This window comes from Callospermophilus lateralis, chromosome 1 (genome assembly GCF_048772815.1).
Source record: "Callospermophilus lateralis isolate mCalLat2 chromosome 1, mCalLat2.hap1, whole genome shotgun sequence".
NCBI classification, from domain to species: Eukaryota; Metazoa; Chordata; class Mammalia; order Rodentia; family Sciuridae; genus Callospermophilus; species Callospermophilus lateralis.
Window position 1 is genome coordinate 31,618,638 of NC_135305.1, and position 12,025 is coordinate 31,630,662.

The 12,025-nt window shown below is 36.5% G+C and overlaps 1 protein-coding gene across 1 annotated transcript in view; it reads left to right on the forward strand.

Moving 5' to 3' along the window:
* The first annotated feature begins 494 nt into the window (after positions 1-494).
* The window catches only part of Col1a2 (collagen type I alpha 2 chain), a 35,480-nt gene continuing 23,949 nt past the window's right edge, over positions 495-12,025 (forward strand). The window contains exons 1-12 of the mRNA XM_076833779.2: positions 495-905; positions 3,504-3,514; positions 4,100-4,114; positions 4,752-4,787; positions 5,924-6,016; positions 7,287-7,340; positions 10,377-10,421; positions 10,513-10,566; positions 10,660-10,713; positions 11,008-11,061; positions 11,468-11,521; positions 11,823-11,876. Of these exons, the coding sequence (XP_076689894.1) occupies positions 836-905; positions 3,504-3,514; positions 4,100-4,114; positions 4,752-4,787; positions 5,924-6,016; positions 7,287-7,340; positions 10,377-10,421; positions 10,513-10,566; positions 10,660-10,713; positions 11,008-11,061; positions 11,468-11,521; positions 11,823-11,876 (594 nt within the window). The 5' untranslated portion in view covers positions 495-835. The remainder of the gene's footprint in view (positions 906-3,503; positions 3,515-4,099; positions 4,115-4,751; positions 4,788-5,923; positions 6,017-7,286; positions 7,341-10,376; positions 10,422-10,512; positions 10,567-10,659; positions 10,714-11,007; positions 11,062-11,467; positions 11,522-11,822; positions 11,877-12,025) is intronic.

Consider the following 12,025-nt stretch of genomic DNA (forward strand, 5'->3'; position numbering starts at 1 on the left):
GAGAAAGGAGAGACTGATAAAAATAAATAAATAAATAAATAAAAAGTGGGCACACTTGCCCTAAAGCTGGAGAAAAGCTGGACTCGAGCAGGGGGCAGGGTGGAGGAGGCTCGGGAGGGCGGCCTCCGACTGCGCCACGCTGTCGGATCTTCCCTCCCTCCCGCCCTGCCCCCTCCGCGCCCGCCCAGCCCCCTCCACCCTGCAGGTGGCCCATAGGGCACAAGGTGAGGCAGGACTGGACAGCTCCTGCTTTGATCTCCGGGCTTCAGGTCCCTCTACAGCTGCCCAGCTGCCCAGCTGCCCTGCTGCCCAGAGATCCTCAAACTTTTGCCCACGTCGGAGTCTGCAAAGCGCTCCGACGTGTCCAAAAGTGTTTCCAAACTTGGAAAGGGCGGGGGGGGGGGAGGCGGGTGGATGGGGAGGGAGGAGGTATGCAGACAGCGAGTCAGAGTTTCCCCTCGAAAGCCTCAAAAGTGTCCACGTCCTCAAAAAGAATGGAACCAATTTAAGAAGCCAGCCCCGTGGCCACGTCCCTCCCCCACTTCGCTCCCTCCTCTGCGCCCCCGCAGTCTCCTCCCAGTGTGGCTGCCCGGGCCCCCAGCCCCAGCCCTCTCATTGGCGGAGGCGCTTTTGGAGGCACCCTCAGGCCAGGGAAACTTTTGCCATATAAATAGGGCAGATCCGGGCTTTATTATTTTAGCACCACGGCGGCAGGAGGTTTCGGCTAAGTTGGAGGTACTGGCCGCCACTGCATGCCTGCTCCTGCCAGGTGATACCTCCGTCGGTGACCCAGGGGCTCTGCGACACAAGGAGTCTGCATGTCTAAGTGGTAGACATGCTCAGCTTTGTGGATACGCGGACTTTGTTGCTGCTTGCAGTAACTTCGTGCCTAGCAACATGCCAATGTAAGTGCCTTCAGCTTGTTCGGGGAGGTGGGGGAGAGAAGTTAGATGGGTGGACGCCCTGATCTGAAAAGGGGAAACCTAAACCTCAATTCCTTGCACAGCTTGGAGGGAAGGCTCTCTGGCATGTGGAGAAACGCTGGAATTGATCAGGAACATGGAAAGTACTTTAAAAATGAAAACATGAAGGACTCAACCAACAACTCTCCCTACAAGTTAGGAACTTTTAACCCAGTAACACAGTTAACTTAATCTGGATCCTCAGTTAGAGAAGCGCACAGGGAGCAGAAGGTCTTTTCCCCTAAGGATGAGCTAGCTATTAACAACTGACTTGGCGAAAAAAGATACAGGCCTACACCCGTTATGTCCCGTAACTATCCTCATACACACATTTTAAGACTTGAGACCTGCTTTAGAAAGCCCTTTAATTCAATCATACAAAGCTCAACCATTGAACTTATCTTCTGGTCGTCTTGAGGTTGGTCTGGATGATGGTGATGATGGTGGTGGTGGTGGTGGTGGTGATGGTGATACGGCGCCCTCTGGAGGGGGGAACATGAAAGTACAGGGGACCAGGCCTTAAGCTAATGGAATCCCAATTTAAGACTCCACAGGTTTGTACAAAATTATTTAATTTCTGGTTGGAGACATTCCCAGTGGCTAGTCAGCATATCCTGCGAAGGATTCTACTTGGAGTGGACACCTTCTAGGAAGTAAAATTAGCTTCTCAACACTTTATATGGTAATGGGAATGGTGAAATTATATTTAACTAAAATTTACTTTACCTTTTGAGTCTTGGAGTTGACCCTAAACCTGTTCCTAGTGATCATCAAACGTTGAGCACAGCAGGTTGGGAAATACCAACCTTGTCTTGAGACTCAAGGGACAGGGTTCTTCTTCCCATGACCTTGGGCTACTCAAACTGGGCCTGTTCCAAAATGTGGAATGGAGTTAAATGGTCTCCAAGGTCACTTCTTGGTTTGGATTTTATGACCAGTCTTCCACGTCAGGATAGAATGAAGAAAATCAGTCCGTTTTCATCTTAAAAATGGCTGCCTAATTACTACTACTAGACAAAGACGTTCACTTGAGACGGGATGAGGGGGATCAGGCCACACCCAACACTTCAAAAACTTGGCTCCGCCCACATGCCACGGTGTCTTCCACTGCATTCTTACTGATGCATTTCTTTGTGTGTGTGTGTGTGTGTGTGTGTGTGTGTGCGCGCGCGCGCGCGCAATTTCCCTTCAGCCACTTTTAGTATACACACTGTGGATACCAAGGAGTAAATTCATTGAACAGATTCACATTACCAAGTTAGTTTTGTTTTTTTTTTAATGGAACCCGAGAGTAGAAGGGAAGAGTTGAGTCCTATAGGAAAAATTGGAAAGCGAAGTAGGGAAGTTTGAAGGCACCCATGGCATCTCACCTAATCAACAGCTATCCAGCATTTGTAATAAAGGTTACCAAACACACATTCTTCAAAATGGCTCACGTCTGAGTAATTAAAAGGGCAAATTTCCAAAATCGTAAGGGGTCTTATTAATCAAATGGAGCCTAATTATTCTTCCTATTGATGGACACAAAGAAGTAAACATATCATTTTTATAATTTAACAGTAATTCTCATAAATTGCCCTTAAATGCCAGTGCTGGATATCGCCCACCCTCCTGAATTGTGACGGTTGCAAGAGATGTTCTCACTTCAAATGACACACTTCTTGGCCACCTAATTAAAGCAATTTTTAGGGGTGATTCATTCTATTGGAAGCTTAGCCACACTTGTATCCCATATTAACCCATAATTTTTATACTGTAGAAATGAAAGTCAGTCTTTAAAGACTGAAAAGTAGTAATGACAAAGGAGGAATTTTACTTTAGTTTGTTTTTCCCATTATATTTCAAGCTATTTAATCCACAGTTTTTCCACAAAGTAACCCTTTCTCAGAGACAAAAGTGATACATGTTAGGAAAATGGCATTGGCTAATTTAAGTGAACTAATTTAAAGCCAAAACTCAGATGTCTGAATTAATCCATTTTCATAGTTACTAACGTACAAATTAGACCTTGAAAAAAAAAAAGACATTAAAAATGGTAAAAACTTAGTGAACTACTAAGTGACGTTAATGTTTTATAAAAGACAAAGTCTGCTTTAGCTAACAAACTTTCCTAAATTTTCTGTTTTAGACATTTAAATATTAAAAATGATCTAAACCATAAATTATTTCCTCCTCCATCCACTGGTCTTGTCTTACAGTCAGTGATTCATCTGTGCAATTTCCAGCCTAATTGCTAAGCATTAGAAATATCCTTCAGACACATGAATATTTCACAGCATTTATAAAATAGTAAATAATTAACAATTTCATTCAAAATATATTTACATATTAATATAGCAAACAAATCACCCTGCTGATCCCTGCCATATTTTTTGACCTGCATAATTTCCAAGTCATTATAATATTCTTAATAAAAAATATAATTGGCCCTTTAATTAGGTAACTGAATTTTGTAAACTTGTGTATCTATTTGGAAATTACTGTTAATGATCAATGAAATTATACTACTAATAATTTTCTACTTTTCTCTTTTCTCTACAGCTTTACAAGAGGTTAGTAAAATTATATTTATAAAAAAAAATTATCTACTTTGATTTCCTTGGTCATAGTGATTGCTTCTCTGGGAAGGGAAGGTGAAGCTACCCTGGTATCGACTAACCCAGCTTCCAGAGAAAACCATGAGATATTATGGGAGTCAAACCCTTTTTGGCTTCCAGAGTAAGTGCCCACCCCATTTTCCAAAATGGGTGGTGCTTCTGCATAAGGGTAGTTTCATAAAATACCCATGAGAAATAGAAAAAGTAAATAATCCAGTTTAAGTTTGGGTTTTAGCATTAGCTACTACAAAGCATAAGACTTCACTGAGCTACAGAATTTTTCATTTCTTTGCAAAATAATTATGAGCAAATTCTTTGTGAATTGAACTTGCAGCAGTATTATAGATAAGTATACGTATTTGTTTCTGTACAAAATACATTTTATTTAACGTATTGGTAAAATTTTACATTGTATTTTGAGAGTAGATTAAGATAATAGTAAATGGGTATATAATGCAATCTGTAGATATAATTGTTTTTAAAATATATATGTATATATAGTTTTCATAATAATCTTTTACTTATTCTTTTCTCTTCTAGGGAACTGCAAAAAAGGTAAGAGTCCAATATTTCTCCATAAATATCTGAGATTATCAAGATACCTTAGTTTAACTAAATTTAAAGTAAACTATAAAAGGAAAATACTTTGTCAAGATTTTGCCCACATGAATATGCATTAGTTGAAACATAAAGTAGCTTTGATGTTTAAGGTAATAAAGTTTTATTACCTTTCAAAATCATCTCTAATTATATTTATGTTATACAAACTGATTATTTACATACTACAGGAAAAAAAGACTTTTTTTCTTGAAGATTGAATGGTATTATGTTAATTAAAGGTAGTAAACAAAAGTTATTTTAAAGAACTTTGACTACACAAATATGCTGTTAAACTGTAACAAAATGGTCATCTTATCTATAGTAATCATCTTATTAAAAATACTATGCTTAATATTGGCCTAATTACTAGAGACTATAGCAGCCTCCAGTTCTTCAGTTTTTTAAAAAATTACATATAATTATAATAAAAGCAATATACTCTTATCTATTGTATTGTGACAATTCTTAGCTACTATCTAATAACTTTGGGCTTAGGTCAGACTTACCAACTAATTATTATCCATAATGGCTTGTTTCTTTGCTGGAAATTATTTAGACACCTATTATTGTGCCGTTTGCATCTTCCTTGTAGGGCCCAACTGGAGATAGAGGACCACGTGGAGAAAGGGTATGTAATTTTTGAACTACTCAATGGCTTTAGCCCGTATTGGAAAAACCACATATTAGAAACTAAAGGAGACTGACAATTCATTAGAATATTATGTATCCAGATAATTGTGCCACCTTTTAAATAGGAAATGCCCTGCCGAAAGGGTGAATGAGCATTATTATATATAATCAATATTCTTTTTAGGTCAACATTATCCTTTTAAAAGAAAAACTATTACAGACAGCCATATTCTTTGTATGGTCTTTCTTTCTTTGTTTTTAATGGACCTGCCCGACACATACATAATGGCAATGTATCTACACACCACCACACAGTCCTCTTTTTAATATGTTCTGTTTGCTTTTGAAGTAAGATCTCTTCTATGGCTTGGGAATAATAATAAAGTGATAGTCAGTAACATGTTTCTCTGTCTAAATTCATACATGTACAAGTTAGCCTTACATTTTATTTGTGGCTTTCTTAGCTCTCCCTGAAATGCTTACTTGACATTTATAATAACTACAAGATTTTGCGTTATAGGATACTTTTAAGACATAAATGCTGATGTCTCATATCTGTCCTGAAGTGCAGATTTACATGTATTCCACTCAAACAATTTATTAGAGATAAATTATTTCAGTTAATTACCTTAACAACTTAAATTGTATTCGTAATAGGAAATCTTCAAGATTTTCTATATTCTGATAAAATGATTATCAATTAATCTACTATTCACATTTAACATACCAAATTGCTTGAATGCCTTCATCAAAATCAGAAATCAGCCATCAACAAACATAGTATATTTTTGTGCATTGTGAAAAATGAAGGGCATACACTTTAGCTATAATTTCTATCTTCATTTGAATACTGGACCTCCGTTTCAAATTAATATTCCATGACTAAGATATTCCTTTAGGAAAACTACCTGCTGTTACTAAAGTTTATTCTAAAGTTTGTTCTAAGACAGACCCATACCTAAGTACATTTCAGTGAATGATAAATACAGTGTATTAAATTTCCATCCTTCATGTACATTGAAAAGTCTGAACAACTACTTTTACCTTATGTATTCTTAGGTCTCCTTTTCATTTACTGCATAGGTTTCCATGGAACCTGTCTAATCCTACTTTAATTTACTCTATACACAACAGGGTCCACCAGGCCCCCCAGGCAAAGATGGTGAAGATGGTCCCAATGGCCCTCCCGGTCCACCTGGCCCTCCTGGCCCCCCTGGTCTTGGCGGGGTAAGGTGTCTTAAGTACTTTTAACTTTTTATAACTTAGTTTCTTATACTTCTGTTGGAAGAAGGCTTATTATAGAATTTATTTTTAGCAATTAAGGGAAAGTCTGCTCTTTGGAAATTAGTATACTTTATTTCATTTCTTGGGTTTCTTCATTCAAGTTTCTGCTTTGCCTGTTCTCTTTGTGAACTCTTGTCAATTATAGGACTGGTCTTTGTGTTCACTGAAGGTAGCTGCGGCCATCAGCGCCATTATTTAATTTGGGGATTTAATATCTTTTTTCAGTAAGGCACAAATAAGAGGTGTTGCATTATTAAAGAGTTTGATTAGATTGAATTACATAAGTGAAATCCCTGATCTTAAGCAATTTCACAAACATCCTACCCTTTTTATTCTTCTTGGCTTGAAGTCTGCTGAACCAACATTCAAAGTGGTTTTAGGTTTAATTTGCTTGAAACTAATTTGAGAAAAGTACATTTCCCTTTTTCATTAATATCTTCTTTTAGCTTTATGTCTTTAACAATGGTATGAGTGCCAAATGGCCTCACTGCAGGAAGGAAAACATATTTGCTTAATTGGTTAGCACTATGAATCAGAAGCCTGATTCTAATACCCAACTGTATGCCAGTAAAATAAGACCTTTCTCCCCAAAGATCTTATTATGATTGCTTATCTACTGAGTACATTAAAAAGCACCTTCTTTAATAGAGCTACCACTCTAAGAGAGATCTTTAACAGTAAAGTTATTACTGCGAACTATTTTTTAAAAGTTTAATCTTCCAAGGGGCATTTTAATTTAATTTTCCTCTAAACTTGAAAACTTTTTATATCCTTTCTGAAACTCCAGCAAGAAAAAGGTCTTTCAGTTATTTTTTGTGAGTTTTGTAGGAAAGGGCAACAGGTGAAAATGCAAAGGTGTCCTCTTGATCTCTGCTTAATTTATTCATGGCTCTAGGACACTTTAAAAGTTTAAGAAGCTTCCCTTTCTCACTGCAGATGTAGGTAAGGGTTAGGGGCAAATAAACTGAGTTAACAGAGCAGAAGAAAAGTATGAAAAATAAGACAGGAAGGCTCTGAACTTCAGACTAGGTGTGGACTCTATTTTAAACTTATATTTCTCCTGAGTTTTTAGAAATCTAGTTCAGTTTGGAATTGTAAACTAATTATAGCAACAACAAAAAACTTTACAAGTAGAATAGAAAAATGAGCTGCATGACCAGTAAAATATATATATATATATACACATGTACTTTTTTTTTTGTCACCCTTCTAGCACTTTGCTGCTCAGTATGATGGAAAAGGAGTTGGAATGGGCCCTGGACCAATGGTATGTTTATCTCTTTTTCTCTTGGCAAAAATATATACTATTTAGAATTTATTTTATGGTAAATTTTGCAGTGCCATACATTTAGCTACTTAGGTAAACATTAAAACCTTAGATCAAATAAAAACAATAATTCTTTCTGGATTTAAATATATCAAAACCCAAGCCTAGGTTAAATATGTCAATTTTCTCTACAAACAAGCCTCATTAAAATAGATTAACCAATAAATTTTTTAAAAATAAAATAGCCCAAATATAATAAAATAGGTGAGATATTTATGTCCAAGAAATAGTCTTTGGATATCATAACCATAACTTAGGAAAATCAGTTTCATTCAAAATATTAAAACTTCAATTCACTTTTTTTACATTTCTTAACATTGTTTAGAATATTAAGCAACACTTAGAAATATAGAGCTATTTATTTCTTAAGTTCCCTGAACTTGGTGGAAATGATCAACAAGTTCTAATCTGGTTCATTTATTTTATGACTAGAGACTTCAATCCCTTTTCCCAAGGTCATGCAGAACTAGAATTAACCACCAGGCAAGATGTAAGGTAGCCAATAACAGCGTGGCTCATGTTCCTAGTTCTCATATATAATGTTCATTTAATCACAAGAGTTTTATCAGAGGCATTCAATGGGATCTTAATGGTAGTATGCATTTGGAGAGATAGCCATGAATGAATGAATGACAGATTCTGACTCTCCCTCAAGGAGTTGACAATGTTAGAATTTTTTCTTTTTTCCCCATTTTGATAAAAAAAAAACCCTATTGTTAGAATATCAATGACAAATTGATGTAGAAGACAATATGAGTAAAATTTAGCCCTTCTATCACTCAGCACAAAATATGGGAAGATATCCTATCATTTGAGTAAAAGTTTATAAAAATTCCATAGGAGCTTATGTTGGTGACGGTGACCTTTTGAACAAATGAAGCCTCTACCAAATATTAGTGAGATGTGTTAGGCAAAAAACTGATATGATCATGCAAAATGTATAATATATATATATATATATATATATATATATATATATATATATATATATATATATATATATTTATGCAAATGAGAGTAAAATTACCAGCAGTAAAAAATATTAGTTTGATTAAGCATTGCAGAATTTAATACACATAGATACACACACAATTTGGTGATTCTAATTACTTGTTTCTAAAGATATTTATCTGCCCAAAGTGAGTATGGTCTTTAAAATATAAATCTTACCTGGACCACGCATTCAGTGCTCTATATTCAAAAGATATTCTACTGGAACTAATGGTCCGCAATAAGCTAATATACTATAAGGGCAAGATAATATTTTCTGTAAATTAAAATCTGACTTGAAAAATAATGTACCTTTAATTGATGTTTTCCAATTTCATGATTTTTCCTGGTAATTTAGAATGCTCATATCTTAAATGAATATGTATGTGGGGGGGGTTTCTTTTGGCTTTGTTTGTATTGGATATATGAAATTAGCTTTTTCTGCTAATTCTGGACATTAGTTAGTTGTGAAGCAGTACCTATTTCTCAAGGAGAAGCAAAGGGGGAAATAAAATAAAATGACTGTGGATGTCATTTTAAAACCAAAAGCACATATCAACTGGGAAAATTAATATGGATTTCAGATTCCCCTGTCTTTGGAAAATCTCTCTGGGGAGCATAAAGCAGAGTATTTTACTTTTAAATATCAGTGAAATATAATTGAAGCTTGCACATCCACACACATGCTCAGACATATGTAATCAACAGATATGTGTTTCACAAAAAGGGAAGATAGGCAGCAATAAAGCATTAAAATAATTTTCCATGTTGGAAAATCAATAACTCTAAAACCCCACAGGGTTCTTTTCTGAATTAATGAGTAATCATAGTGTGTCTCACAGTCCCTACAAAATAAACTACCTTTTATGTAAATGAAATTGTTGCAAATACATGGAAAAATGAATAAATACAATATTAAAAATTTATGATGGCAAAGGAAATTATTTGAATGTATATCTAAAAATAATTTTTATTGAAGAGAGACAGCTTTTTTTTAATGTTGAAGCACATTTCCAAAACCAAATAAATAATTCCTATAATTAAAATAATATGCATTTTAAATAACATTTATAGGGTTTCACTATAGGCATTAATATAGTGGGGCCATTTGACTGAAGAGTCTCCTCAATTGATCTGTCATAAACAAATTGCTCAAGACATGCACGAGAAATATTTTCAGCATTATGAGGGGTGGGTCTCACCGACGAGCTCATCCAGGCATTGATTACTGCAAAGGGGGGTCAAGAGTATGTATTCAGCTTGCAAACCAGTAACATTCTGTTTTACCTTCTTTTGGTATTACAGAATAAAGAACAATGGGGAAACAATCTGCTGTCATTTGGGCCATATTTTCAATACTAATATCATAGGCTGGACTCTTCCAGTAGGCTGTTTCAATAATATTTCATTGTTCCTTCACCCCTCATTACATCCACTTTCCTTTGACATTTTCATCAGTCACCAACAGCCCTTAAAGGAGCTATAAGGTTATAATGCACCTCCCTGTAATCATTAAGAAGGACTTTTGATCCTTTTCAATTTATGCCCCTTGTGGCAATAAAAATATCAATTTCTTAGCTAAATATGACATTGGAAGATGACATATGATCAAGGGAATCTAAATGAAATTCTTTGTCAGCTGATAGAAGGCAATCATACATTCTGTACTTGTGCAAAGACCAATTCACTTCATTGCATCAGAACAACCTCAATATGCACAATTGTGCACAATTTTAAGGGAACGATGACCATCCTATCCAGAGCTCATTGAGTTTCGCTAATTCAGGTTGAGAGAAAAGGAGAATCAAAGGGAGAGAAAGTGGGGAAAACATGGGTTCTTTGGAAAGAACAAAAACTATGAAATAAAATCAGGACAGTTCTGTTCCTTTGTCTATCACAGAGTATCTGTGGCACAGTAGTGTCTTAGCTAATTCATCCAAGGCCATGACAACTTATCAGTGCTAACCATGTCTGTCTTCTTTATAGGGTTTAATGGGACCTAGAGGCCCTCCAGGTGCAGCTGGAGCCCCTGTAAGTATTGAAAGCTCATAATCTTTCTTCTGCAAAGAGAGAGAATTAAAAAATAAAGTTTGGAATGTTACTTTTATTTTTCTTCTTTTAGGGCCCTCAAGGTTTCCAGGGACCTGCTGGTGAGCCTGGTGAACCTGGTCAGACTGTGAGTACATTTTTATTCCTTTGTGATAATTTTTTTTTTCAGGAAATTTGTACACATTCCCTCAACTAAATAATGAGTCTTCTCTTTCCTTAGGGTCCTGCAGGTGCTCGTGGTCCACCTGGTGCTCCTGGCAAGGCTGGTGAGGATGTAAGTGCTTACCTGAAGGACTTCCAAAACACCATTTAAATACCCCAGATCTAAATTTAATATTCTTCCAAAATATGCTTGACATAATTCTCCTCATATGGGAAATATTATTGTTAATGAAATATTAATTAACTTGCTTGTATTTAGGGAAATATAATTGTTAATTAAAGAAGTACTTGAATTCACATTTTTATGTGATACCTTTCTCTTCTATTGTGACAAACCGAGATGCCCCTACTTTTGTCTGATGGTTTACCAAGTTGAGGTTGACCCTATGATGCTTTCATGTTTTAGGGTCACCCTGGAAAACCTGGACGACCCGGTGAGAGAGGAGTTGTTGGACCACAGGTGAGACTTTTTACAACAGTGTATAATCTAAACGTCAGAGGTCTCACAGATAAGATAGTTGCTCAGGCAAACATCCATCTAAATAGCACTGTAGACATAACTCATGCTTGTCACACTACTGAAAGGCATCTGACCAGTAACAGAACCTGGGAAAGAATGCATACATTTCTATTAATGCAAATAATGTAATATAATGATAACAAGCATGCATAAGCAAGAAAACTGTTTTCCACAAATAATATAGTCTTAGCTATTCATGTTAGAGCTAGTTGTGGCTCTGTGCTTTAAAACATAGCCTTTGATTCCAAGCTTGAACTTAAGTGAGAATTTCTTGGGAAGGAGGAAGTCATTGTCCTTTCATTTGTGCCAAAAATATTATTCATATTCTTCTGTGTTTCTTTCTAAGGGTGCTCGTGGTTTCCCTGGAACTCCTGGACTTCCTGGCTTCAAGGGCATTAGGGTGAGCGCATTCTTTGCCCAGATGAGAAAAAAATGCTGATTATTTGGGTTGGGGTGGGGGTGGGGGTTCAATTGTATTTAAACTCCCGGATGACACATTCTTGCTTCCACATTCTGGGAGTTTGTTTAGGTGACTTACCTGGTGCCCTGGATCCCGCTCACCCGGAGCTGGAGCACTGGAGTCCATCCTAAGAAAGCAGTCACAGGATTCGCCAGGGAGATATTTATTGCAAAGATAGAAGATTTTGATTTGAGAAAGCACTATAATGGGATAGCATTTAATAATAAGGATTGCCTTTCAGGGACACAATGGTCTGGATGGATTGAAGGGACAGCCTGGTGCTCAAGGTGTGAAGGTAAATATTGAATCAGAAAGTTTGTAAACAACTTATTAAAATCCCATCCCACTAACAAAAAGTATATTTTTGCTGAGGACTACCCAAATTGTAAATGATATCTTGTCTCCTCTTCCGTGTTTCAACCCCCTCAATGGAGTGGACTATGA